General features: G+C 52.3%; 2 protein-coding genes across 7 annotated transcripts in view; one reads left to right on the forward strand and one right to left on the reverse strand.

The window, feature by feature from the left end:
• The window catches only part of GAPDH (glyceraldehyde-3-phosphate dehydrogenase), a 5546-nt gene extending 2195 nt beyond the window's left edge, over positions 1-3351 (forward strand). The window contains exons 3-13 of the mRNA XM_057368179.1: positions 95-138; positions 742-841; positions 973-1079; positions 1165-1255; positions 1429-1544; positions 1661-1742; positions 1876-2027; positions 2127-2205; positions 2426-2509; positions 2662-2759; positions 3048-3351. Of these exons, the coding sequence (XP_057224162.1) occupies positions 95-138; positions 742-841; positions 973-1079; positions 1165-1255; positions 1429-1544; positions 1661-1742; positions 1876-2027; positions 2127-2205; positions 2426-2509; positions 2662-2759; positions 3048-3117 (1023 nt within the window). The 3' untranslated portion in view covers positions 3118-3351. The remainder of the gene's footprint in view (positions 1-94; positions 139-741; positions 842-972; positions 1080-1164; positions 1256-1428; positions 1545-1660; positions 1743-1875; positions 2028-2126; positions 2206-2425; positions 2510-2661; positions 2760-3047) is intronic.
• Positions 3352-12093: 8742 nt separating this feature from the next.
• Positions 12094-26099, reverse strand: IFFO1 (intermediate filament family orphan 1). Of its 6 annotated transcripts, none has more exons than XM_057368186.1 (9): positions 25367-26099; positions 20408-20468; positions 20222-20317; positions 19854-19994; positions 18755-18915; positions 18165-18285; positions 17355-17447; positions 17034-17164; positions 12094-16559 (listed from the first exon to the last, which is right to left on the reverse strand). In XM_057368186.1, exons 1-9 carry the CDS (start codon positions 26047-26049, stop codon positions 16457-16459), a joined length of 1590 nt encoding a protein of 529 aa, XP_057224169.1. In that variant the 5' UTR covers positions 26050-26099; the 3' UTR covers positions 12094-16456. The 6 variants fall into 6 exon arrangements, with proteins under 6 accessions (XP_057224169.1, XP_057224167.1, XP_057224166.1 ...); XM_057368184.1 differs by having other exon boundaries at positions 18177-18285; positions 18755-18939; XM_057368183.1 differs by having other exon boundaries at positions 17355-17450; positions 18177-18285; positions 18755-18939.
• Between the last annotated feature and the right edge of the window lie 153 nt (positions 26100-26252).

Below are 26252 nucleotides of genomic sequence, written 5' to 3' on the forward strand. Positions count from 1 at the left end.
CGGGGCGAGACGTTAACGGCCCCTCAGGGGAGTGCGGCTGCCGGYGGCGGTTCGCGCTTTCCCTCATGCCTCCATCGCCGCTTTCTGCCCGCAGGAACATCCCGAAGTGGTAAAGATGGTGAAAGTCGGAGTCAATGGGTGAGTGTCGGGGCCAGCTAGGACAGCAGGGATTTTGGGGAGGGGGGGGCGAGGGGGATATACCGGAGTGGGGGGGCAAGGTCGCCTCAAGGGCGCGGGGGCGGATTTGGGGGGGGGCGGGGGGGGGAGGAGAGGTTGAATCCCGCCGGTCCTGCTCCGCTGGTGTCCCCCGGGCAGAGCGGTGCTGCTGACTCATTTCCCTTCGGATTCGGGGTGACTCAGCCCGGAAGGGGCTGCCGTTGCACGGCTGCCCCAATTTCCCCCCAATTCCCGGGGATCCCCGCAGCCCCCCACCAAAAGGTCGCCCAGTGGATCGTGTATCGATGGCGGCCCCCGGGGATGTGACCTTCTCGTGCCAGGCCGAGGAGTAACCGGATCCCCGGGGCTCTCAGTAAATTTAGCGATTGACCTTTCCGGGGCGAGGGTCGCTCTTAATCTTTAACCGGGGTGCCTTGGCCTTTGGACGAACTGCAGGGCTCCCTCCTGCCCTACCGGGCAGGGAGCAGCAGATGATCCTGAGGGAAGGCTGCCAAGGACTGCCTGTCATACCCAGCTGGGCAGGTTCCCTGTTGCACCTCCTCACGCATGTCTTTCTCTCTCCAGATTTGGCCGCATCGGCCGCCTGGTCACTCGGGCTGCCGTCCTCTCTGGCAAAGTCCAAGTGGTGGCCATCAATGATCCCTTCATTGATCTGAACTACATGGTGAGTTGCTTCGTAGTGCCCTCTTTGGGCCTTTCTGAGTAGGGCTCCTCTGGATGTGTTCTAGTAGCTTCTCAGAGTGTTAGAGGATCATGGCAGCCTATGTACCTGACCTTCCATTCCYTCTCTATTAGGTTTACATGTTCAAATATGACTCTACTCATGGCCACTTCAAGGGCACTGTCAAGGCTGAGAATGGGAAACTTGTGATTAATGGGAATGCTATCACCATCTTCCAGGAGTAAGTATCTTTTTCCCTGTTGCCCTTCTAGAGGATGAAAGCAGGTGTGTCATGGAGCAGCGCTTAAAATTTTGTCCTTCCTTAGGCGTGACCCCAGCAAYATCAAGTGGGCAGATGCTGGTGCTGAATATGTTGTGGAGTCCACCGGTGTCTTCACCACCATGGAGAAGGCCGGGGTGAGTATGCCCCAGAGGCACAGGAGMGAAGGGATAGTGCTGCTTCTGCCTGTGGGTCACATTCACTATGTACAGAGCTGCTCAAGATGGGGCTGTTAAGGAGAAGAGGTTGTCTGAAGAAGAAAGCTTGGCAGGATCCTGAGTTACCTAATCTCTTACCTCTTTCTCTCCAGGCTCACCTGAAGGGTGGTGCCAAGCGTGTGATCATCTCTGCCCCCTCTGCTGATGCTCCCATGTTCGTGATGGGTGTCAACCACGAGAAGTATGACAAGTCTCTCAAAATTGTCAGGTAAGGAAAACGGAACATGTTTTCTGGCCTGGACTGCTCATCAGCTGCCTGGGGTTTCATCTCACCTCASTGGATGTGTTGCCTCTGGCTAAGGTGCTTTTTTTTCTCTACTCCAGCAATGCTTCCTGCACTACTAACTGCCTGGCGCCCTTRGCCAAGGTCATCCATGACAACTTTGGCATCGTGGAGGGTCTTATGGTAGGTCTGCAGTTTAGTGCTGAGGAGGGTAACCTATCCATGGATCCCCTCSTGTGAGAGGGAAAGCTTCTGTACTCCCTGTGTCACCTGGGAGAATATTGGCTGTATTCTTACTCCTGTGCTCTTTCTTCAGACCACTGTCCATGCMATCACAGCCACACAGAAGACAGTGGATGGGCCCTCTGGGAAGCTCTGGAGGGATGGCAGAGGTGCTGCTCAGAACATTATCCCAGCATCTACTGGAGCTGCTAAGGCTGTGGGAAAAGTCATTCCTGAGCTCAATGGGTGAGTATTGTCCTTTCTCGATGTCAGGAGGAGGCAGAACATTCCTAGGCTGGCAAAGGAGTGCCAGATGCTGTTCTTGCTGACTCATGTCTCTCACAGGAAACTTACTGGAATGGCTTTCCGTGTGCCAACCCCTAATGTCTCCGTTGTGGACCTGACCTGCCGTCTGGAGAAACCAGTAAGTGTTGTGGATGAGGTCCTAACAACTTCTGGATGTGCTCTTCCTTCTTCTAAACTCTGTCTTGCACCTGAAATTTCCCTCTTTGCATCTGTATTGTCCTGAAGATGTGATCTTTGTGAGGAGCATCTGCTGGCTGTTCTCATGTGTGTCYCCTCCCTCCCCTGTCCCTGGTGGACATTTTGTGTGAATTGGGATCTGAACATCTGTCTCTCCTCAGGCCAAGTATGATGACATCAAGAGGGTGGTGAAAGAGGCTGCTGATGGGCCCATGAAGGGCATCCTGGCATACACAGAGGACCAGGTAAGGACCTCTTGTTCTCTTGGCCTGTGGTTATTGGCAGTTGCCTCATTTTTCTGAAAGACTGCTGGCAGCAGCTTTGCTGGGATCCTGGTTTGGTTACTTGGGGTTCAGGCTGTGGGCAGCCATATGCATTACAATTTTTTCTGTTTCAGGTTGTGTCCTGTGACTTCAATGGTGACAGCCATTCCTCCACCTTTGATGCGGGTGCTGGCATTGCACTGAACGACAATTTTGTCAAGCTGGTTTCCTGGTAGGTGCAGCRCTGGGTTATGTAGGGGCTGGCACAGACAGGTTACAAACTTTGGTCCTGTTGGTCACTGCTGGTGATCCAGAGGATACACAGATCCCTGTGGTGTAGAGTGGCTCCAATTTGTAAGAGTTTTTGTGGAGTGAGATTAGCTTAGCTGAAGTTACAGCCTTTTCCTTCCCCTCCTGGAGGGAGTTCAGTTGTGTGGGATGGGGCAGAGGAGCAGGAAGAATGGAAGAAGGGAGTGCAAGAAATGGATCAGCCCTGACAGCATTTGTTTTCTGTCCTCAGGTATGATAATGAATATGGATACAGCAACCGCGTTGTGGACTTGATGGTTCACATGGCATCCAAGGAGTAAAGCCGAGCACACAGTCCCCCTGCTGCCTAGGGAAGCAGGACTCTCCTTTGTTGGAGCCCCTGCCCTTGTTCACCACCGCTTAGCTCTGCATCCTGCAGTGAGAGGCCAGTTCTGTTCCCTTGTCTCCCCCACTCCTCCAACTTCTCCCCGAACCTGGGGGAGGTGGAGAGGCTGATAGAAACTGATCTGTTTGTGTACCACCTTACATCAATAAAAGTGATCACCATCTGAAAAGCCTTGTCTGTCTTCAGGGGGAGAGGGGAGAAGGGTGGGCATGTATGTAATGAGCAGTTGCAGGCGCCTGCATGGCACAGTCTCCACCAGCTGCTGTGAGGAGCTGGGGAGTGCAGCCTGCTGAGCTGCTTCCGCATGGGAGAGTCCAGACTCCAGCCCGTGAGCCAAAACAAGGTGTGGTGCACAGCAGGACTGCTGCGTGGTAGAATGGAAAGCAGCTTTGTGGCTCCATCCACCCTCTAGCTCTGGATCTGTGTGGCTGATGGGTGTACACAGTAAAAATGCTGAGCAGATGACTTGCATTTGGTTTGGTAAAGGTGCACAAGAAACAAATGCTCCTCCTGCCTTGGTGAGGGACAAGGAAGACACTTCCTGATTTTATAAGGAGGGTATTTCATTTGGTCTTGCCTTTTAAAATGAATTGGCTTTGCCTGAGAGGAAATGGCTGCCTAGGGACGTGTCGGAGGCCAGTGTCAGCATGGTGGTGGCCAGTCTTAATTCTGGCTTAATTCTGTGCGTAAGGAGGGGCAGTTGCAGTTAAGCTGCTGAGCAGCAAATCTCTGCAAGGTGAGTGTCAGCCCTCTGCCTCCCTGCATTAGTTCTGGAAGCATGAATCCTGCCGGGCAGGGATGGAGCCTTCCATGACCTGTGAGCRCTAGGACAGATAAGCGATCCACTGCACAAAATCACGTGGCACTCCATTTTTAGCAGCTTAATTTAACATCTCAGGGCTGATGTGTTCTCTCCCTGGCAGGCACAGTTGGAGCTGTTGTCTGGACCCCAACTGCTATAGACCCTGATCTGGATGCAGCAAGGACATAAGCTGGAGGACTTAMGCACTCAGGATCAAGGTATGCTGGACGTGGTTTCCTGGAGCCGCTTATCTCCAGCAGTTGGGCTGCCTAAGAATTAAATGTTTGCTGGACTAGAGGGCGATGACTCAAAGTTGCATTGCAAAGAGAAGAAGGTTGAATAACCTGCCTCTGGATAGGAACTGGGACTCAGAGCAGCTTGTTAGCCCTGGGACAGCAGAAATACTTGGATTGCATCACAAATGGCCCCTTGGGAACTTTAGGTAACTAGCATTAAGTGGGAGCTGTCTGATGCTGGGACTCAGTGGGGGCAGCCCTCCCACGGGGCTGTGTAGCCGGGAGAGCTGTCAGGCTTACAAATGAGTCTTGGGTTGGTCCCATCCTGTCCTTGATTGCTGTGCTTGGGTGCTTTGAATGGCTGTGCTGTGTGCTGACGGCATATTTGTGTGCGTGCCAGTCAGCACCTCGATAATCTGGAAGTGCAGAGAGGCTACTCTGCAAAACACCTCATGGGGGGGAACGAATGGATGTTCTGTTTTCCCATGTGAAACATATTTTGAACTGGCTTAAAAGCTGGAATATTTCTACGATCAACTTTTTCTCCTAAAAAGCCTTATGTTTCCTTAGCAAGATATTCTACCTGAACATTGGTAGGGCAAGGAATTCCTGTTATTTAACAAGTATGAGCCCTATCCAATCTGAGATCAAATTGCTCTGGGAATGAGCTAATTCATAAAACCTGGGGGTGGAGTGGAGGAAGAGTATGTGCTCTCAGACCAACAGTTGCTGGGAATGTCTTGAATAAAGGTTCACTCTGTTTTAAAATACTATTTCAACTGGCTTGAAATTCCTAGAAAAACTATATCATATTCAGGCAAGGTAAGCCAGGAATTAGTCAATAAAACACGGTTGGTCTTGTATGGAAACAAGGAGAGTGAGTGTGGCAAACAAGTCCTGCAGCTTTTGGACTGCCTGGAGGGCTTGGTTTCCTCTCTCATGTACCTCCCTAAAACTCACAGCTCTTCTGAATCCTCATTTTGCAGCCAGAGACTGTGCCTGCAGATGGCACCACAGCAAGGCCCCTCTGGACAGATGGAAAAACTAGCTCAGTGGCCAGCCTGTCTGAGAATTGCAACCCTGACCTAAAAAAAAAAAAAAAAAAAAAAAAAAAAAAAAAAAAAAAAAAGGTAGGCTTTTTTTCCCCATCAGTTTGCAAAATTGACATATATGATAAACTATAGTATTGAGATAAAGATGGGAGATCTACTGTGGCAACTGCTTCTGTCTTCAGAGTTTTCTCCAAAGTAGGGGAACTCTAGGTTTGTTCTTGCAGCATTTCTAAGGAAAGCTGATAGAAATGTTTGGTCAGGCAAGGCAGGTGCTCAAGCACACATAGAGAGGCTCTCATTCAGCAAAGCAATTGTGCCACTTTGCTGGGACAAACCAATTCCAAGAGCAACTGCAACAAGCCAGAATCTATCCTGGTTTGTGAGCACCTTGCAAGGGGAAGGTACAGGATGACACTGATCCTGGCTAAAGGTTTGACTCTGCCTTCCACCTGGGAAAGCTCTCTTGCCAACCCAAGGAGGAGTTTCTCTGATGGGCAGCCAACCATTTCTAGGGGTAGTAAGCACTACCTTTTACTTTCCTTTTTTAAAGACAGTTAAGGATAATTAGCAGTGGTGTTACAGGAAAATTTAGTTTTATGGTAACTTTGAATAGTCAGAGAAGTTATTTTATATTTCCTTGCGCAGACTTTTACACATGCATTGCTTCCCCAAGAAAGGTCCTCAGACCACTTTCTTATTGAGATGTGAGCATGAAACTTCAGCACTAAGRTGCCATGTAGTGAAAATCAGCTTGAGCAGATGTGGAATTGAGTTCACTTGAAAAATCACTCCAAAATGTAACAAAATGGCGATTYTGTAAGCACAGCAAAAGAAAGGTCTTGGATATTTAAAATATCCTCTATCCACTTCTGAAGTAAATCAGCTTGGAGCAAAGCAATTGACAAGACCAGGGCATGAAGAGGAGATAGAGGTCTCTTAAAGACTGTGACAGTGTTACAAAGACAGACATCTTAAAGGATAATGTTTCAACTCCTTCACAATTGATGCCATTCACAAAGTACAGGTTCATGCCTTAGGGTATGCAAATACCCCTGCAGGCTGCAGCAGTACTCACATTTCATCAAAACCAAGCTCCCTACCTTTGGGCAATCACCCTGTGTGCATGCTGCAAAAACAAACAATTTGTTAACTTATTCTTCTGAGCTGAATGTAATCTCTTACTCTAGGACAGCTGACTTACCTCCATGTATTACCTTACTACAGAAGTATCATCTTCTTGAGGGAGTTATTCTCAATTAAATGTTCCCAGAAGGAACAGTGGTGCTGGGTTATACTTCACAGCATAAGATTTGAAAAGGCAGCTGTCAAAAAGCAGAAGCTGTAGTCAAACGAAAATAGAAGAAAAACTCATAAATACTAGTAGATGAAATTTGATCACCTAAAGGGGGAAAAAAAAAAAGGAGATTCCATGACAAATATAAAAGGAAGGATGAAAACCTCTATCAAATGTATCTTGGAGATAAGAAAGCTGCCAAAAAGCCGTGGGAGTGATTAGGGAAGCTTAAGGCCCTGAATGAAAAGTAGTTGATGTTTTGCTGTCAGGGGAGCTTTGGGGTGTTGCCAGACAGGAGATATTCCTTGGCAACAATSAGATGAAGCAACCACTGAAAAGTGAAGCATCAGGATTTGAGAACGTCTGTGACATGAAGGGCAGCAAACCACATGCCAGACTTAGGTGGTCTCCAGCATGAAATGGGTGAACAGGTAACTGTGCTGCAAGTAATTCACCACTCACCTCAACCCCCAACATGAGGAAAAGCAGTGGGATTTAGGGAAAAACAGGCTGGCAAAACCCTTCAAAGAACTGCCTTAGGACAGAGAAGACCATCCTCTCCAGGCTGAAAACTTGTGGCAAGGCTGGTGGCAACTGAGAGAGAAGATATAAGTAGCCAGCACCTGAGGCCACCTTCAGAACAATTTGGAACATGGGGTGCCAAGGTGTGTTGATTATGCAAAATGACCCAACTCAGCCCTGAATCTCAGCCTGTGGAAAGGTGCAGAAGGATCTTGTGACCAARTGACTGGGTTATTAAAATGCTGGGTGAAATTCAAGGTTGCTAAATGAGAAATACTACATGCAGTGGAGGACACAGCTCTGACATTGCAGGTCTCAAAGCCCTCCTCTGACATTGTCCAGACTTCCAACAAACAAGTGAGCAACTTTTATTGACCTTGCTCTGAGTCCTGGGACAGCAGGGAAAGGGGAAAAAAAAAAAAGAAAAAAAAAGAAGGTGGTTTGTAATTTGTGTAATTTCCAGGTTTTTAGTTGCCAAGTTGGATACTGGTTTAGGTGCTGGACACCAGGTGCCAAATCTCACATGGCCTCCAGCTTCCCCATCCCCTCAGCCTCCTCATATGCCTTTATCACCCTGACTAAACTGCCATCTTGACCAACATCATGAAGTGATTTTAGGCACTGCGCAAAGACACTTGTCTTTCTTTCGAGGAGCAAAATAACTAAACTTTTCACTCTCAAAACATTTTTTTTTTTACAGCCTGGAATCATAGTTATAAGTCTTCAGTCCATCTATTCGTTTCTGATGCAAAGCAGGACAAAGGACACCAATGTCACATGTGGATATGTTTAAAGAAGACATCTTCAGTGTCTGGCTGAGAACTTGCACAAGGTTGCTTGTGAGCCCTGCTCCTTTTCCAACCCTCCTGTTGTTCCAGGGAAGGTTAGTCACTACTATTTCTTGCTCTTGTATGTAACTAAGCATGGCTACATATGCATGGCAACAGAATCTCTGTTTTGACCTTATTCAGAAATATTTTGTAATACCTCTTGGCACTTTTTACTTGAGATATTTACTCCTCCTGAGAGTCTGTATCATTTCTTCATTTTAAAAATGGTACCAGTTTTGTCTGTCAGTTCCTTGTCCTTCTATAAATGTTACTTAAATTGCAGATTTTTTCCGTTCCTACATGATTTCTCCCCTCCTCCCCCCTCCACTGGTTTCTCATTGGCTTTCGTCCATGCCCTGTCAGACTAAGCACTGACGTCATTTGCTTGCCCATCCACCCAGGCTTTCCTTTAAATGTCTTCCCTGATGCTTTTAAAAACTGACCTCTGCAAATCATGGATTTCAGCAKCCAGTGCATTTCTTAGTGTGGAGGTTACTGTTTTTTGCAAAACACCATTTGCAGAAATGCAGCGACAGTGCTGCACTTCATTTTCAGCATTGCTCACTCCAATTCCCCTGGCAGCCTCAGGCTTTGTGTGGGGGCTTGTTCATCCTACAGCACCCCGTGCACCCCACACTTAGTGTGCTCCAGGTCATCTGTGCCTGGTACTGTAACAGTGCTCATCTGGAAATCCTGTCAGGGACCTTCCTTATTGCTAACTGCCTGGAAAGTGCTTCATCATTCCCTTCTGACCACATTTTGCATTTTCCATATACAGAACAGACTTGTGTGGTGAGTACTTCTCTTTTTTTTTTTTGTTTTTTTTTCCCCCAGTTTCAGCCAAGAAAAAATATTACTGTTAGGATTGATTTTTCTTTAAATATAGCTACAACAGCATGTTAGTTCCTTAGACAGTTAGGTATTTTCTTTTTTTCTGAAGTGACATGAGCAGCTGAAGACTTTTTTTCATACAGCTAAATTATTTTGTTGTCTTTCTATTCCTTTTCTYCTACCCACAGTTGCTGGAGTTGTTACAAGGTTTATTTTTGTTAATGTARGTCAAGCTTTATTATTATTTTTATYAGTTATTCTTATTTCTAAGTACTTTTGTCACATCGCCACTTACTCAAGGAAGTAGTTCACTGAGAGCTTTTTGAAGAACTGGAAAAACACAGCTCTTTCTAAGACTTCCCTCTTATTTCACTCTAAGAAAAAGCTACCTAACACCACACAGTTCTCTGCTGTGACATTTTGTGCTGGCTGATGTCTTAGTTTGTTTCTCAGTTGATCCCTTGTCCTTAGGCAACCATCAGTCTTAACCCAATCTTCATCTGTCACAAGGACATCTAAAATCATTGCCTTACTTGGGCATGCCATCATTTATAAATTGATGAGAAATTCTCCCCCTGGCACAGCATATTCTTTGGTATCCCCAGCCAAATCTTCCCATTGACAACACAATTTCCCTCATCATGCAAAACAGGGAGGTACTTACAAAATAGATCAACAAGTTTTGGGAAGGATTCAGGACTATATATAAAACCCTTCAATGCCTTTGATGAAATTGTGTGTCAGAGCATGTTAGGCTATCAGCTCTAGAGCAAATAGGATTTTTAACACAGCTTGTAAATCCAATTCGTAATGGCCCTTGCCTATTATTCCCCCTTTACCCAACAGGTTATCCAGCAGTTCTACCATGTAGCTGAGATAAAAAGAAAAGATATAAAAATATCAATTAACTACTTTTTCTTCCTACACTGARATTTTCAGTTTCCTCTTGCACTTTGCCCAGATGCAGTCTACCCTCAATGCAGAAAATGCTGCCTCTTCCCATCTGTTGTGACATTGGTGCACCTTGATCACGATGGCTTTTGGTGGCCATTGATCTCCTTTTCCACAGTGTTACCTCAGTACTGAGCTMTTAGAGATGCTCTCCCAGCCATGACATCTATATTCCCCCCACCAGCGGACCTACARCACCATCTCCTTGCTCTGTCCCAAGGGAAAGTGTCCCAAACATTTAGGAAATTCACAYCTAAAACACCCTTCACAGTCTCATACATCCACTGGAATATTAAGTGATGACTGGGCTTCCCTAAAGCTGACTGCAGCCCTTCCAGCTCTCCATGCCGCCTTACTATCACTCCTAGCAATAATCACCATGTGCAGGGGCTTCCCAGATGTTTTCAGGAGCTTGTCCATGGATCATCCAGGTGCATTTCGAGGGAGACAGCACTCCACTGTGTTCTGCATTAATGCTGACCTCTCCTCTCGAAGRGAGGTTTCTTACCTGTAGCCAGAGTGTATGATATATATGACCATCACATGCAGGTTTTGTGACACCCTGTGCCACAAGTACCTGAGACACAACAACCACAAATGAATAAAGAGTATGGCCAAAGGTGTAAGGCTTAGGTGAGTCAAGTTCCCAGCTCAAACTCAGAAACAGGATCAACTTTCTATGCAGCTTTGACCTCTCCTAACTCTTGTCTAAGAAACATGATAAACAAAATAACAAAACATGTTGGCAGGCAATCCAAAGTTGTTCCAGTGAAGGCTGTCAGCATCACATTTAGGTCCATCCATGGAATCCTGATATGGGGAAAAGCTAACTCACACATACACAAGTCATGTGGGATGAGTGACAAAGCACCTTCAGCAGAAGAGTGCTGGGTGGAAAATACAGGACCTTGACTGACTTGACAGGCAAGTCAGACTCCTTGAGTGATATGATCTAAAAGAGATGGGATCCAGGAATGAGTGAAGGGAAGGGTGCAGGCTCTCAAGGAAGAAGATGTGGGCTACTTAGTGGTTAGGTTTCCTGAATCCTCTAAAGCAAGTAAGAATCATCCCACACTCAWGTGGGCAGGTGCAAGGAAAGTGATGCTCCCCACCCTCTCTGTGGGAATATCTGCTAGTACTCATCACAGAAATTCAGYGGGCCTGGTCAGAACCCCAGAATGGGTAATGGTAAGGTTGGAAGGGACTACCAGTGGAATAATCTGTTTCAACTTCTCTCCTCAAGAAGTGTCATCCTGGACCACATGGTGCAGGATTGCCTCCAGATGGTTCTGGAATARGTCCCGTGAGAGAGACTCCACAACATCCCTGGGCAATCTGCTCCAGGGCTCAATCACCTGCAAAGTAACAAAGTTCTTCCTTGGTTCAGCTGGAACTTCCAGTGATCCAGTTTCTGTCCATGGCCTTGTGTCCTAGTGCTTGGCATCACTAAAAAGAGGAGCCTGGCTCCATCATCTGACACCCATCCTGCAGATACTTACACACATTGATGAGGTGCCCTCTCAGACATCATTACTCAAGGCTGAACAGGCCCAGCTCCCTCAGCCTTTCCTCATGAGGTGCTTCCTCACCAAATCATCTTTATTCCCCTCTGCTGGACCTGCTCCAGGACCTGCACATCTCTTTTGTACCAAGGAGCCCAGAACTGGACACTGCACTCCAGATGTGCCTCACYGGGGCAGAGAGGAACCCTCCCTCAACCTGCTGGCAATGTTCTTCCTAAGGCAYCCCAGGACACCACAGGCCTTCTTGGCAACAAGGAGACACTGCTGCCTCATGGACAGCTTCCTGTCCACCATGACCCCCAGGTCCTTCTCCACAGAGCTGCTTTCTAGCAGATCCCAACCTGTGCTGGTACATGGGGTTATTCCTCCTCAGGTGCAGGACCTTGCATGTACCTTTGCTGAATTTCAGGCAGTTCCTCTTTGCACATCTCTCCAATATTTTGAGGTCCCTCTGAAGGGCTGCACAGCCCCTCTGAGGTATCAGCCACTCCTCCCAGCTTGGTGACAGCAGTGAACATGCTGAGAAGGCATCTCCCCTTCATCCAAGTCATTGATGAGTAAATTGAACATAGATGGGCCCAGTAGTGAACCTTGGGGGACACCACGAGYGACAGGCATCCAACTCTACCCTGTACTGTGATTCTCTGGGATCTRCCATTCAGCCAGTTCTCAATCTGTCTCACTGTCCACTCATCCTGAATTTATCTATGAGGATCTTGTGAGAGACAGTGTCAAAAGCCTTCCTGAAGTTGAGATAGAAACTATCTACTGCTTTCCCCTCATCCATCCAGGCAGTTGTCTCSTGGTAGAAGACCATCGCGTTGGCCAAGCAAAATTTTCCTTTAGTGAGGAAAGCCTGGCTCTCCTGCTCACCTTCTTGTATTCCACACGCTTAAAGATAATCCCTTCAAGGTGACGGATGACCTCATTGCAGAGGTTAAGGTGAGGCTGACTGGCTGGTAGCTTTCTGGGTCCTCCTTCTCGCCCTCTTTGAAGACTGGGGTGACATTTRCTTTCTTCCAGGCCCCAGGCACCTCTCTTGATCTCCAGACCTATTAAAGATGACTGCTATGGTGTCCACCAGTTCCTCAGCACTTGTGGATAYATCCTGACAAGGCCCGTGGATTTGAGGATATCACATTTCTCCAGGTGATCTCCAACCCAATCCTTCTTTCCCAAGGGCAAATCTTCCTTCCAACATTCCTTTTCCCTGGCCTCCTGGGTCAGAGACTCCTGAGGGCTCATCTTGTCAGTGAAGACCAATACAAAGAAGGCATTCAGTGTATCTGCCTCTTCAGTGTCCTGTCACCAGGGTCCCCACTCCATTTAGTAGCAGGCCAACATTTTCCTTAGTTTTCCTATGGTTTTTATACATTTGGAAAAGCCCTTCTTGCTGTCCTTGACATCTCCTCGGCCAGATTTAATTCCAGCTAGGCCTTACTCTGACGAAATCCCTGTATTTTTTTCCAAGTAGTCTGTTCCTGATTCCACCTCCTGTGTATCTCCTGCTTCTGCTTTAAAGTTCCAGAATTCTCTTGCCCCCTTTGCTYGATTTCTTGCTCATAGGGATGCACTGTTCCTGAGCCTGGAGGAAGTGGTGCYTGAATACTGACCAGCTCTCTTGAAATCCTCTTCCCTGCTGGGCCTGTTCCCATGGGATTCTTCCAAGGAGGTCCCTGAAGAGGCTGAAGCCAGCTCAGAGCCACCTTGAAGACAGGTCTCCAAGGATGACAGATCACTTTTCAGATGAGTYGCAGGAAACATCACCAGGGAAGGGGTAGGGGAGGTGACTGCATGCTATGGGATTAGAAATGGATTCAGTGGGAAGCCAGGACTCACTTCTGGAGTCTGCTGAAGTCCTTTGCCAAGAGGCTGATCTCAGCATGGGGAGCATGGAGTGCAGCAGGCACAGCAGAGACCTGCGTGTGTCACCCCAGCTCAAAGGCTGACCTTTGTGTCCCTCAGTGCCTCATGGAGACAGGATGCTCACAAGTGAGTCTGCCCCAACCCAGGGACAACTCTTGCCTCAAGGGAGGGGTTTTGTGCCATTCCCGTGGCTGACAATAAAAGTTGCACCTGTCCACACCTGGGCACAACAGCCTAAATGCTGGGGAGGGAGAAGCCAGAGCAATCACAAGCACCCTTCCAGACTGTCCCAGTAAGTCTTTGCCAACATGGACTCCGGAGGGGTAAGAAGCTGATGAACCAGTCTGCCTAAATAATCAGTGGGAAGATCTCATTGCCACTGGGGAGATATGATCCTTAAAGGATGGTCTTGGACAAATGTTCAAGAGGTCAGCACTCAGCAGCCACAATCCTGGGCTGAATGCTGACAGAGGGACTGCCCAGAGGCATCCTGCCATGGAACCCCATTTAGCCTGAGCTTGGACTGTCCTTGTACTATAAACATTCACATGAATGCACAGACACTGAGCTAGACAGGACTTGATATTGCTTCCTGAGAAGGCACTGCCAAGACGTGTCCTGGAAAAGGGGTGACGTTAGGGACTCAAGAAGCAACACAGCACTGAGCAGYTCCTAGACATCACCACTCCCAGCAGGGCTTGTGGTGGAGAAAAGCAGGCTAGATACTCCCCAAAGAATGAAAAGGAGCTCACAAAGAAGAGTTCAACAGCTGGAGGGACCCCATCTCCTCATATCCAGCATCAAAGATGTGGGGTCACCACTGCTGGACAGGTAGGTGGTCCAGCTAACACCAGAGACCTTGGGCTGTACTTGTCACGCAGAGAAATTGCTGAGGCAAAGCATCCATGTTGCGTATCCTGACAGAGAGCTCTTGTACTGGTGGGGGACCCGAGCCTCTCTCTGCTGATACAATTCACCAGGGAACARCATCTTGCACATGTGGGTGGTGGAGATTTCGGTTTCACTGCAAATGGTGTCCTGGCAGCGTGGGACTGGGGTCCCCATGTTCCTGGCACATGGGTGTCTAGCAGCACCTGCTGCTCCTCTGGGCAATGACAGCTCGAGGCAGAGATAACAGTCCTGTGATTCATGCTTGAGATCTCTCAGGGTATGTACTCTGCACCCCTGTATGTTAAGCAGTACCAAAGCAAAAGCATGCACATCCTGGATTATCCATGGGGGAAGCCAGAAGTTGTCAGGAACCCACAGAACTCTCCACAGGAGAGATAGAGCATAAAACGCTGCAGACATCTACAGGAAAGGGGATTTGCATGAAACGGAAGAGCCTCCAAGCAGGACAGGAAGTGATCCCTGATCTACAGCATGTGAGGCATCATCACTTGAAAGTAGAAATATTGAAATATTTCCTCTGGCTTTGGCTTTTTTTAGGTATAAAAACGAAGAGGGAAAGAAATGGAAACAGTTGAGCAAGGTGGCACAGAGATGAGGGCCATGGCAGGCACTGGGGCACARGCCCCCATCCCCCTGCACAGCCACCGACAGCCTGGGTTTCTGCTGCTCCCCAGGACCCTGCTGCTCCCGTGGAACACTCTCCCAGCCTCCTGAAAGAAGCAAAGATGGCAGTCAGGAGTCAGAGCCCAGCCCACAGCAGACCACAGGCTGAGGAACTGCCATTCCCCAGCACCAGCAGTGCTCCAGCTGTGTCCTGATTTCCTGTTTCCCGCTCAATTCTCCTGCCTTTTGCAGGGACTCACCTCCCTGCCAGCTCTAACCAGCCAGCCCAGCCCCTGCTGAAATGCCAGCACATGCCTTAACACATCATACAGGCACAGGCAGAGCACCTCACCCTGCCCAAACAGAGACTGTGCTGGGTGCACGGATGCCACAGCGCTGCTCCCAGCTCAAGCACCMGGCAGTGTCAGCCACCCAGGCCAAACCTACAGAGGGAAACTCTTGTATCCCTCAGCCTCTACTTTATCTTCCATACCTAATCTTAAAGATGATCCAAAAACTCTACTGCCCTGTACTTTCTCTTTYCTTCAGCATCTTTAGTGAGAAGCATTTGTTCTTCCGAGTTTCACCTGCCTTGGCCGTGCACTGCTCAGTGGATCACACTGCCTCTCTGGATCATTCTGGATCTCTCATCATCTCAGCAGGCTGCTCTCTCCCTCCTGACTCCCTGCCAGGCCCCAGTGTCCCAGCACCATCACCGGAGGAGCACGTGCTGCAGCCAGCCAGGAGAATGCTACAAGAGATGGTGGGCCAGGGGATCCCCCACTGCGGTTACACAGAGGTGGGACATGGGACTGAGGGCAGGCAGGAAGGTGCTCTGGGATGCCCTGGTGAGGCAGAGGATGCCAGGCAATGGGAAGAAGAAGGTTCACAAGTCCATCCAGGATCAGATCCATTTCCAATCCCTCAGCCTCTGCATCAGTGATGCTCCAGGTTAGATCCAAGGCAGCCCATGCAGCACCAGTGGTACACATAGCCTGCTGAGGGCCAGTGGCTCTCAGAACAGCAATGTCACCACTGTCCCATCTGCCAGTCCCACCTGGCACATCCAAGGGATGGGACTGTCCCACGGGGGGCACCCACCGATGAGGGCTTGGGGACTGACGGAGGACAGCCCCGCCACAAGCCGCGCGCAGCAGCACAGGGAGAGCCCACACCCGGCGACGCTGTAGAAAAGGAAATTGTCCCATTTAATGACCTCGCCCCCGTAACACAGACGTGAGCGCGTCGCCGACGGGCGGCAAAGCAAAGTGCACAGTGAGCGGGACTCAGCCCTCRCCCTGGACGAGGTGTGGGAGGGCTCGGGGTGCCCGGCGCGGCGTGGGGACCGGCCAGGTGCCCGGCCAGCAGCAAGGACGGGGAGAGCCCCGGGCTCGGTCCAGTTGGCACCAGTGTCAGGTCCAGTTTGCAGGGAGGTACGGCTCTCATTGGGCTCCGTGTAGCGCGGGGAGGGYGGGGGCAGGTCAGGTGTACCAGGACGGAGGCCAGAGGAGGCGGGTCTGGGGGCGCCTGGGAACAGGTCCTGCAGAACGCCACCATGGCAGGTTTGGAGCCTCCCTGCCCGAACCACGGCTTAACCAAAGCAGGGAAAGGGAATAGAGAAGGGGCTGAAGGCAGAGCAGCCCGGGCAAGGGCCCTCAGGTCTATCTAGCTATTCCCGTTTGCAAGGTATCCGGTGAGGGGGGGTGTGGGATCTGCCAAGCACCCCAAAACAGGAGTGAGCCTGGGTGACGGGCGTTTACCAGCGGTTCCACATCCCTGACAGTCTCTCCCAGGTGTGACTCAGGCACCCCCATGCCAGGAAGGGGGTCTGAGGGAGCAGGGCCTCTCCTCATTATCTGATGGAAGCGTCGCTGGGGGGATCACGATCGGATTCCTCGCTCTCCTCATTTGGGGCGGACTCGCTGTTGGAGCTGGGAGTGAAGGCAGGAGACTTTCTGCAGACAAGAATAAAGAGCAGCAGTCATAGCATTGCMCAGGGGGAGGGAAAGGACCCAGTTTGGTGTGGGCAGGGGTCACCAGAGCAAAGAGGAGGGAAGCTGAAGGGCCCCTTTCGCTCCTGTGGGTCTGCGGGAGTCCCTGGGTGCTGGGAGGGTGCTCCAGAGGACACCAACTGAGAGCACGAAGCAGAGCTRGGGGAGATGCTGGAAGGGCCTGCCCAGAGCAGAACCCTGACAAGGCAAGTAAGGCTAGGGGTCTGTGAAGAGCCCACCACAGCRGTCCCCAGCCTGGAGCCACCCTGGCTGCCCAGGCCTTTGGGGACTTGCATGGTGTCCCTGCACAATGGCAGCTCCTCTCTCCATCTGGGGTGCCTGGCTTCACCTGCCAGAGTGCTGCCCAGTCCTTCAGCTCCCTCTCACCACCACCCCGGCCTCAGAYCCAGAGCACAGATATCCCTGCTGCAGGCTCACCTGTCCCCAGACTGGGTGATGAGCCGCCGGCAAGTCTCCATCTGCACATCCAAGCCTCGCTTCATGCTGCACATTTCCATGTACTCGTGGAGGTGCCGGTTCATGTCRTTCTTGGCTGTGGCCAGCTCCAGCTGTGCAAGGGAAATGGTGCAGAGATGATGCCAGGGCACGTAGTACAGGGCAGGTGGCATGGCCAGACCCAGGGCTGTCACCCACATCAACAGTGACCTGTTCCAGCACTGCRTCTCCCTCCCCCAGGGACCCACTCCCCCATTTCACACCCTTCTSTRCCGTGTCCTYCCCATTTCCTCCTTCTCCCACCTCTATTTGGTCGATGGTTTCCTGGTACTCCTTCTCACGGCTCTTGAACAGYGACTCTGTGTCCTTGATCACCTTCTCCAGGCTGTCGTCCTGCTGCTGAGGAGAGCAGACAGCAGGTTTAGGGGCAGGGAAGCGTCCAGCGTGAGGAACCAAAGGCAAGAGAGACAAATCAGAGAAAAAGCTGGTAGCACGGGGAAAATAAGAGGAAGCATGTACAGTGTGGTACGAAGAAGGCATGAGTCAGTCCTGCCAACGTGGACTTGGGAGACTCGGGACTTGCCACACTGGGCAGTGACCACAGCAACCTGAAGAAGCCCAGCATTGCACAGGAGATTTGGAGAGCACAGACCATTCCCAAGCATAACACATCCCCAGGGACTGCCAAGGGTCAAATGACAAGGGCTTTGGCCAGGCACTGACACCTCTGTTGGGGCAGTTTTGCTGCACAGTGGGTAGGCAGGCTGGAGAACATGAGCAAGGATTACCAGACACCAGTCTGGGCACAAGAGGTATTCTCCTCTGGAGGGCTGTGGCTCTCCCACAGTGTGTGCACTCTGCTCTCAGCACATTTCTCAGGCTACAGGTCCCTGGCCTCTAACAAAGAGACCTTGACATGGATGCAGAAATGGATTCACATAAAAAAGGTGTGAGAGCATCTGTACAGGCCTGCATAGGGAAAGGGGCTGAAATCTGATTTTGGAGAGAGCATCTTCCCTTTTGAGAGCTCTTCATCTTTTGGAGAGAGCACTCAGGCTCAGGCAGGACTGAGTGTCCCAACCCAACCCACCCTGGCCCTGGCACCACCGTTACCTCCCCCTGCACCTCTGCGGCTGCAATGGCGTATCCGGAGAAGTCCTCCCAGAGGAGCAGCGTTTCTTCTGTCTCCTCCCACGTGAGGCTGTCACAGTCATCCTCAAAGTCATACTCCCTCCTGGGCACAAGGGAACAGCGGGTCAGCACCCAGCAGGAAAACCATGGCAGGCAGGGGGCTGTGCCAGTGCCAAAGCCCTGCTCCCACTCACAGGCAGCRCTGCAGCTCTTGGGGGTCAGCCTAGGGTGAGCTCAGCTGTGCCCAAACCCATCAGCTAGCTGGTGGGGAAGGGCTGGTTTTATGGTCAGGAGCTCTGGCAAATCCAGGCATGGCTTCACAAAAGGCATGGGGGGCAAGAGGAGGGGAGTTGGACAGCTCCCACTCTTGGCATGRGTGGGCTCAGATCTCCCACGGGGTCAGTCCCATAGTGCACAGGACGAACACAGCAYACAGCATCTTCCAGCTTGCCCTCACCCAGGAAGGGAAGCCACAGACCACCCTTGCCCTCCCCATGCCAGGAGCAGCAGGGAGCCCGGTGCTGGAGCCTGACTCCACACCGTGGGCTGAGGTGCACAGCAGCCGCACTCACAGCTGGTTCAGCATCCTCTGCATTTCCTCATTGATACTCATGGCCGTGGTCTCGTCCTCCTCCTCCTCGTCAGGTTTCCGGGAGGCATCGCTCTCTGACAGCGAGGTGTCCTCATCGCTGACCTGCTTGCGCTCCCGCTTCCGCCCCACCGAGGCTGGGACCTTAACGGGAGACAAGTGCAGAGACTACAGAAACGAGGCCGGGTCCGAGGTCAGGAGCAGGCAGTTGGGAGGAGATGARGGGGAAGGAATGGCAGAGGGACAGAAAGGCAGGGAGAGAGAGAAAGACAGAAAGAAAGGAAGGAAGAAAAGAGAGAGAGAGAAAGAGAGAGAGATGGGCTCATTATGATCAGGTTAAAGATGGGTGCAATGGATAAAACATGGTTTTAGCATTTTCTAAAATTAAAACTAAGCAACTAAAGATGGAATCTATGAATCTGATGAGAAAAAAACAATGTGGTTTTACTGCAGAAAAACTCAAATCACCCACCACCCCAGTCCAGAGACAGGGAAACACAGTGACAGAAACAGGAAAAAAGAGACAGTCTGAAAAAGGTGAAATATGTCAATATTGTAGTCCGACCTTTTTTATAGAAAGCTTAAAATTTGCAAAAAATTTCTCAACTGAATGGAACTAACCAGTTGCTTCTGTAGGGACAAAGAGCGAGACAGAAAGGCAGCAACATCCAGAAAGAAAAAAGAGACAGAGACAGAGAAGAGAGACAGAGAGAAGATGACGGAGAGGGGAAGGGGAAGGAGAGAGATGGAGTTAGAGACAGACGCTCAAGCAACTTGTCTCCCTCCTGCAGCTGTTCCCCTAGCACTGTGGGGTCCCCTGGCCCAATACAACAGGTCAGCAAGAGGCTGAGGGGGCTCTCAATGTCCAAAGCAACATCTGGAGCTTTCCACCTCCTCTCTGTGCCCTTTCACCTGGTCCTCCCGAGACAGACAGAAAGCAAGGGACTGCCAGGAGCAAGGGTGAGGGTGACCAAGCGTCTCCCCTAGTGGGGCCTGGCTGGTGCTGTCTCTTCTACCTCCTTTGGGAACTCTCCTCCCCAGAGCTGGTGGCTGAGTCTGGARCAGCAGCGGGCGCCTCTCACCTGAAACATCTTGATCATGTCCTCGCAGTTCCGCTGCTGTGCCACATCACACAGCTTGGCAGTGATGTCGATGCGACGGCAGATGTCCATGTCCACCTTCATGGCCTTCTCCTGGATCTTGGTGTCCAGCTCTGTGATGTTCTGAACCCACGGCACCACAGGAAGGGGACAAAGGAGGAACATCAGGCAAGATAAATGCCAGGGACACTGCTTTCCCCCTCAGGTGGACTGCATCCCTACTTTGCCCCCTGCACCCTGGGCCAACCCTGACAGTGCTGGGTGTGCCCCAAGGATCTGCTTCTCCACACAGCCACACCACTTGGGTAGGATACGGCTGTGGGATCAGAAAGGAGGGATTTGGGACTCACATTGCTCATCAGTCCCTTGAAGACRACAAGCTCTGCCTTGAGCTGCTCCACCTTCATGGCCAGCTCCTCCTGGCAAGCTTCAGCCTCCTGGGCTTCCTGTACCGGGGAGAGGGAGATGTGCCCATCAGCACAGCAAATCATGCAGCTGGGGTGCAGGGGAAGGGGAGAACAGCGATCAGTGCTCACCTCCTGCAGCTCAGTCACCCTGTCCTGAAGCTGGACACGCACCGTGTACTCCTCTTCCCATCTAGGGAGACAAACGCTGGTCAGATCCCATCGCCCTTGCCTCGCTGGCTGCCAAAAGGGACAGGATGGAGCAGCAGCTGCTCACCCCAAAGTTATCCGAGAGGGGGGGATGACGGCACCGGGGTGGGAAGGAGAACGTGCCCAGGAATGCGTAGCCTCTTGTTTCCAGGCCACGGCAGCTGCCAAGCCCATGGGCCCCCCCGGCCACAAGCCCTGCCCCACCAGGGCCACCCGCCCTGCAATGGGGGGAGCTGGGGACACCGGCCACAGGCTCTGTGTGGCAGCTGTGCCACACGCCCTGCCACACCAGGGCTGGCCCACAGCCTGCCACAGCCCACTGCCCCTGAGCCCCTCAGCCCTCGGTCACAGCAGGTTCAGCTCCAGCACTCAACAACACGTTTGCAGACACATTGCAGAGCTGCCCCATCTGCACCATCTTTGTACCAGGTTTGTGTGCCTGCAGTGTTGCAGTTCGGGCTGCCAGAAAGCACAAACCCTGATCTTGACACCAAAGCACCCCACAGCGCAAGTGACCATGATGTGCCTGAAGGGGGACTCTCCTGCCTGTCCCAACGCCGAGGGCTGCCCTGTGCCAGGCCAAGCTGCCTGGGCAGAGCCACAAGACCCCTTGGCTCTACTGCCACAAACCAGGTTGGATTAAAGAGCCCCGTTTGATCCTACAAGGAAGCAGGATGRATTGTACCACTTTATGCCAGGCTGTCCGGTGGGTATTGGGCTCTGCAACTTGGCAAAAAGCAGAGCTGCAAGGCGCCTGGCCTTGCTATGCTAAGACACATCCCCATGCAATTATTATATTATATTTCACTGCATGAGATCAACCTCTTTGGTCATGTTGCAGTGCTGGCCCAGCCCACGGTCTGTTGGGAGGCCATCAAGCTGTACTGCTCTTGGCTAAATGACGATGCCATAGAGCAGAGGGGTTGGCATGCGCTGCGGTGCGGCATGGGGCAGGGCTGCTGCGTTCTTACCCAGCTCCTGGCTCTTCTGGGACAGCCAGATTTTTCCAAGAAAGAGAGATAACTCTGGGAAAGCAACCAGAGCTGGGMCCTTCCTGGTGCTGTGAGCTCTGGTTTCTATTTAATGCCTGCAAGCACCAACACAGACTCTGTGACTCTGCACGAGGATATGAAAAATCTCTCCTCTCACTTACCCATACCAAGTTTGAACAATAAATCCTAAGGTCTAGAAGGACGGAAAGCATATGAAAACACTTGTTATCTCGGGGTATCTGGACAATCTGACGACGTGGGAGAGCTCTGGCTTATGAATTTATAAGCTCTTAAAGCTTAAATGCTGCTCCTTACTCAAACAAGGACAAAAGTCTGCACTCCTCGTGTTGGTGTTGGATCCATACCACAGCTCCAGAAGGGGAATCAAAGAGTGCTACCATCTCTTTGGGGAAAGACAGAGATGAAGGGAAAAGTAATAAGAAAGTTAAAAGGTAGAATTGCCCTTATATGGGAACTGCTCAAACAAAGCCTCCTTCCCCAGGGACAAAAACGCCTTCCACCATAAGAAAAATTTTTCAGTGTTTTTCTCAGTGTGGCACTGCCTCTTTTTTGGTCCCCGCCTCCCTCTGGGTCTCTATATAGCCCAGACTCACTGGGGACATAAAGCACAGCTACAAATCCTGCTAAGAGCTCATCTCATCCCAGTGCTGTGAAGACGAGAGCAGTTACAGCAACACCGACTTGAAGGCAGGAGCAAACAGCGATTCACCCCACAAGGGACAAATCCATGCACCCATCCATTGCGAGCCTCTCTCCGCTCATCTCCTGCCTGGCTCCTTCTTGCCTGCTCCCTCCTGCAATGCACCACTCCTAATAATAACCTGCCTGCAGYGCTGCACCCGCAGCCCCGCGCGGCCGCTGCCAGGTCACTGCCAGTGGAACCAAGGCTGCCCCACACAGCCCCACAGTCACCAGTGCATGCCAAGGGCAGATGGGGGCCCTTCCTGCACTGCTGCAAAGCAACAACCTGCCCAAAGGCAGACAGCGAGGGCAGGAGGGTCCCAGCTCCAGGCCGACCCAACCGTCTCCTGGCCAGCTACAGGACAGCCCTCCCAAAGCCAGGGACGTGAAAAGATGCAGTGCTGTCCCTCCAGTGTCCCCCTTCCCCGCCAGGTGTGTCCCTTCAACAAGTTCAYTTAGCCAAATAAACAACTCCCCCATCTTTAAAAATCTTGCTCCCTGCAACAGGCACTGGGGTGCTTCACCCCACCCTGCAGGGTCCGGGCACACTGGGGCTTTGGGCTGCTCAAATCCCCCTCTTGCCACATTGGAACTCTGTCTGAGCTTACCTTCATGGTGAAGGCCCTGCAGCCTGGCACAGCTCCTTGGAAGGCAATGGCCATGACAAAAAACGTTCTTGAAGTATTTTAATAAACAAAGGGTCTTATAARAATGACTGAGAGAGACTTTTYACCAGRTTTTTTGCTTGTAGTGACAGGACAAGGGACAACGGTTTTAAACTGAAAGAAGATTGGACATCAGGAARAATTTTTTAGGATGATGGTGAGGCACTGGARCAGGATGCCTAGAGAAGTTGTGGATGACCCATCACTGGAAATGTTCAAGGTCAGCACTYTGAGCAAACTGATCTGGTTAAACTCCACAGCAGTGGGATTGGGCTCAGTAATCCCTAAAGGTCCTTTCCAACCCAAACCACTCTGTGACTCTAACACACCGTGTCACAGCACCGCTCACCCCACATCTCCAGCAGGTCCTTGCAACATCCAAGAACTACCTGTGAGTACAGATGTAGCAGAGAGCACAAATCTGTGGTGAAGGTCCCAGAATCCCAGCACTTAGCAGGTCTCTGTGACACTCACAGGCATCCTTTTTGCCCCTATCCAGGCCACCTAATTTCAGTCTGCTCCACCCAACTGCAGCTCCTGTGAGCCTCTCTCCTGCTGCTGCAACTATTCTCATCTCTCCCTAAAACCCCCACACCCCTCCTGGATCCCTGACTTGAACTTCAGGCGCTGTGTGTCCAGAGAGAAGCTCCTGCTGCCCTGCTCCAAGTGCTGTACGGAGCACGGTGGCAACGCTGTCCTGAAAAAAGCACAAGCTTCAGCACCCGAGCCACGGGTCAGAGAACTGGGAAGTCCTGTGTTAATATGGCCTCTTCCACCTGTCCCCAGGCAGGTGGCAAAGGCATGACACCAGCTGCACTGTCCCCRCAGCAGATCACAGCCCACCATGGCAAGGAACTCTCAGCTCCCAGGGGATGTCGGTGTCAGCCTCCACCATAGAGAAGGGTGTGGAAATGGGATCCTCCCATCCCATTCCCCTGTTTGGGACCTGGCTGTACCCGTAAGAAAGTTCCTGGTGYTGGATAGGGTCTGGGGGTGGGGTCTGCTTTCCCCCAGCTCCTGGTAACACACTCCAAAAATAGATCCCACCAATAACATTGGCTTGTAGCAGCTTGTGGTGCCYGCCCTGCTCACCCTCAGCAGTCCCTCTGACACCCCCTCTACAGCCTTCCCTGAAGCCCACTTACCAGAGTGGGAAAACCCCAAAAAGCTCTATATTCTCCCTAAGTGTCAGCAGCAACAACAATCCCAGCTTGGTCCTTCCTGGCTGACCCACTTTGAGGCTCAAGCTTTCCTGGCCAAAAGATTGGCCCCAGCTTCCCACTATCTGATCCGAAAATGCAAGGCAAGGAGTGCTGCTCCCCTCTGGAGAAGGAGCTTGACCACTGGCTCAATGATCAAAGGCCTTAGGAACACGAAGCAGTTGGTGGGAAAGAAGAGATGCCAACTCTTCCTTTCCATGTGCCTTGCTCAGTGCCTTTGGAGCATCTGACAGGCAATTTTGCCTAGCTGAAGCCTTATAAAGCCAAAAGCTTTGRTCATAAGATGTCATCTCAGATCCCCAGCCTTGATCTTGGCACCGGAGCCCGTGGCTGTGCAGAACTGGCCAGCAGCACAGCTCCTGTGGGGAGCCGGGTRCRGAATCAGAAACTTTCTAACTCCTTSTAAAACTTCACAACGTGACTTCTGCTAAAAACAAAACCAGTGGCTCGGGTGGTGTCAGTCACCAGTGACGCTCTCGCCCGGCCCCACGCTCTGCCCCAGCCTGATCTCATCCTACGTGCGGATCCGGGAGCAGCCTCGGAAACCGGCCTGAAACAAAAGCGCTGCCGGTGCGAGGCGAGAGCAGCGGCCACCCTGCACGGGAAAGAAGAACCCACCAAGAGATTAGCTTTGCATTCTGCTTCACCCTTCTCCAAGGCACAAGCCAAGCCACAGCTATTTTGGGTCAGAAGGAAAGCCCCCGAGGAGTGGGGTGTCCCGCCTTGGCTCTCCGCTGCTGAGGGGCCAGCAGGAGAGCACTGGCAAGGGCAAGGGCCTGGGGGACCCCGCTGAGGGGCTTCTCGACACCTTCCCACACATCCAGAGAACTCTCCCCAGCAGCCTTTTCCAATCCAAACCYGCTCACTACCGTGTGTCCACCTTCCTCACCTACTTTCAGGCTACTTCTCCTTCCCAAGCATTTCCAGATCCCCTYGCCTTTAAAACACAYGTCCTGGAGTCACTCTGGGAGTTAYTCCTTCCCCGCTTGGAAAAGCATTTCTAGACCCTCATGCYAGGTTGACAAGATGGAAAAAGGCTCAAGGAACATCCCGAGAGGGTTCACACACCGGGTGGCAAGGGAGGAGATCCAGGCAATAAACAAACGCTTTCWGGGGTCCACATTTTGGCCTCACGCTGCCTTGCAGCCCGTGCTCCCGGGAAGTCCGGCCAGGACTGGCGCCTTCTCTCCCTGCTTCTCCCGCACAGCGCCCACCGGACAGAGCCCYGCAGCCTCCCCGGCGATAGTTTCGGTCCCTCGGGGGATGCCACCGGTGCCCCTCGCTCCCGCCGCACCTCCTCACCTGCGCTTGTACTCGTCGCGCTCCCTCTTCACCTTGGCCAGCACGTTGTAAAGGGCTCGGATCTCGGGGGTGATGGTGTCGATCTGCACACCCACCCCGTCGGGGTGGACCCAGGAGACCCCCGGTCCCTGCACCAGGGTGGTCTCGGGCCCGGGGCCGAGCCGCCGGGCTTGCGAGAAGGACCAGATGGTGCCGGGCATGAAGCGGGAGCCGGCCGAGAAGGCGGAGGGCTGGCCGGGACCACCGGGGCGGGAGCCGGGAGACCCTAGTGCCCGTGCCGAGCCCAGCCCYAGCCCCGGCCCCAGCCCCAGCCCCAGGGTGCGGATGGGACCCACGAAGCCGGTCTGCACCGCCTGGTCCCGGCGCGGGGGTCCCCGGCCGCGGCCGCTCGCCCCCTCCTCCAGCGCCTGCTGCAGCTGCTTCTCCAGCTGCCGGTTGCGCCGCTCCAGCTCGTGGACCTTGGCCAGGAAGCATCGGAACCGCAGGTTCAGGGTCTTGAGGACGCTGATGTTGGAGCCCAGGTCGTTGCGGAGGGCCATGGCGGCGGGCGGCGCGGGAAAGGGGCCGGCGGGCGGCTCCCCGGCCAGCGGCTCGGCGGCGGGCGGCGGCGGCAGCTCGGGGCCCGCCAGCCCCTGCTGCTCCTGCGGCAGGAGGAAGAGGTTGGGGCCGAAGAGAGGGTTCATGGCGGCGGCGGGACGGGGCGGGGAGGTGATGCGCCCGGCCGGCCCCGGCGGCGGGGGTGCGGCTTCCGCTGCGGCGGGGATGCGGCGGCGGCAGCGGGCTCCGAGAGCCGCCCCCCGCTCCCCCCCGCGCCCCGCCGCCGGCCCCGGGCGGAGCGAGCAGAGGAGGGGACGCGGCAGAACCTCCCTTTCCTCTGCCGGCCCCC

This window comes from Malurus melanocephalus, unplaced genomic scaffold (assembly GCF_030028575.1).
Source record: "Malurus melanocephalus ecotype Western Australia unplaced genomic scaffold, MMel_1.1 scaffold_89, whole genome shotgun sequence".
Classification (NCBI taxonomy): domain Eukaryota; kingdom Metazoa; phylum Chordata; class Aves; order Passeriformes; family Maluridae; genus Malurus; species Malurus melanocephalus.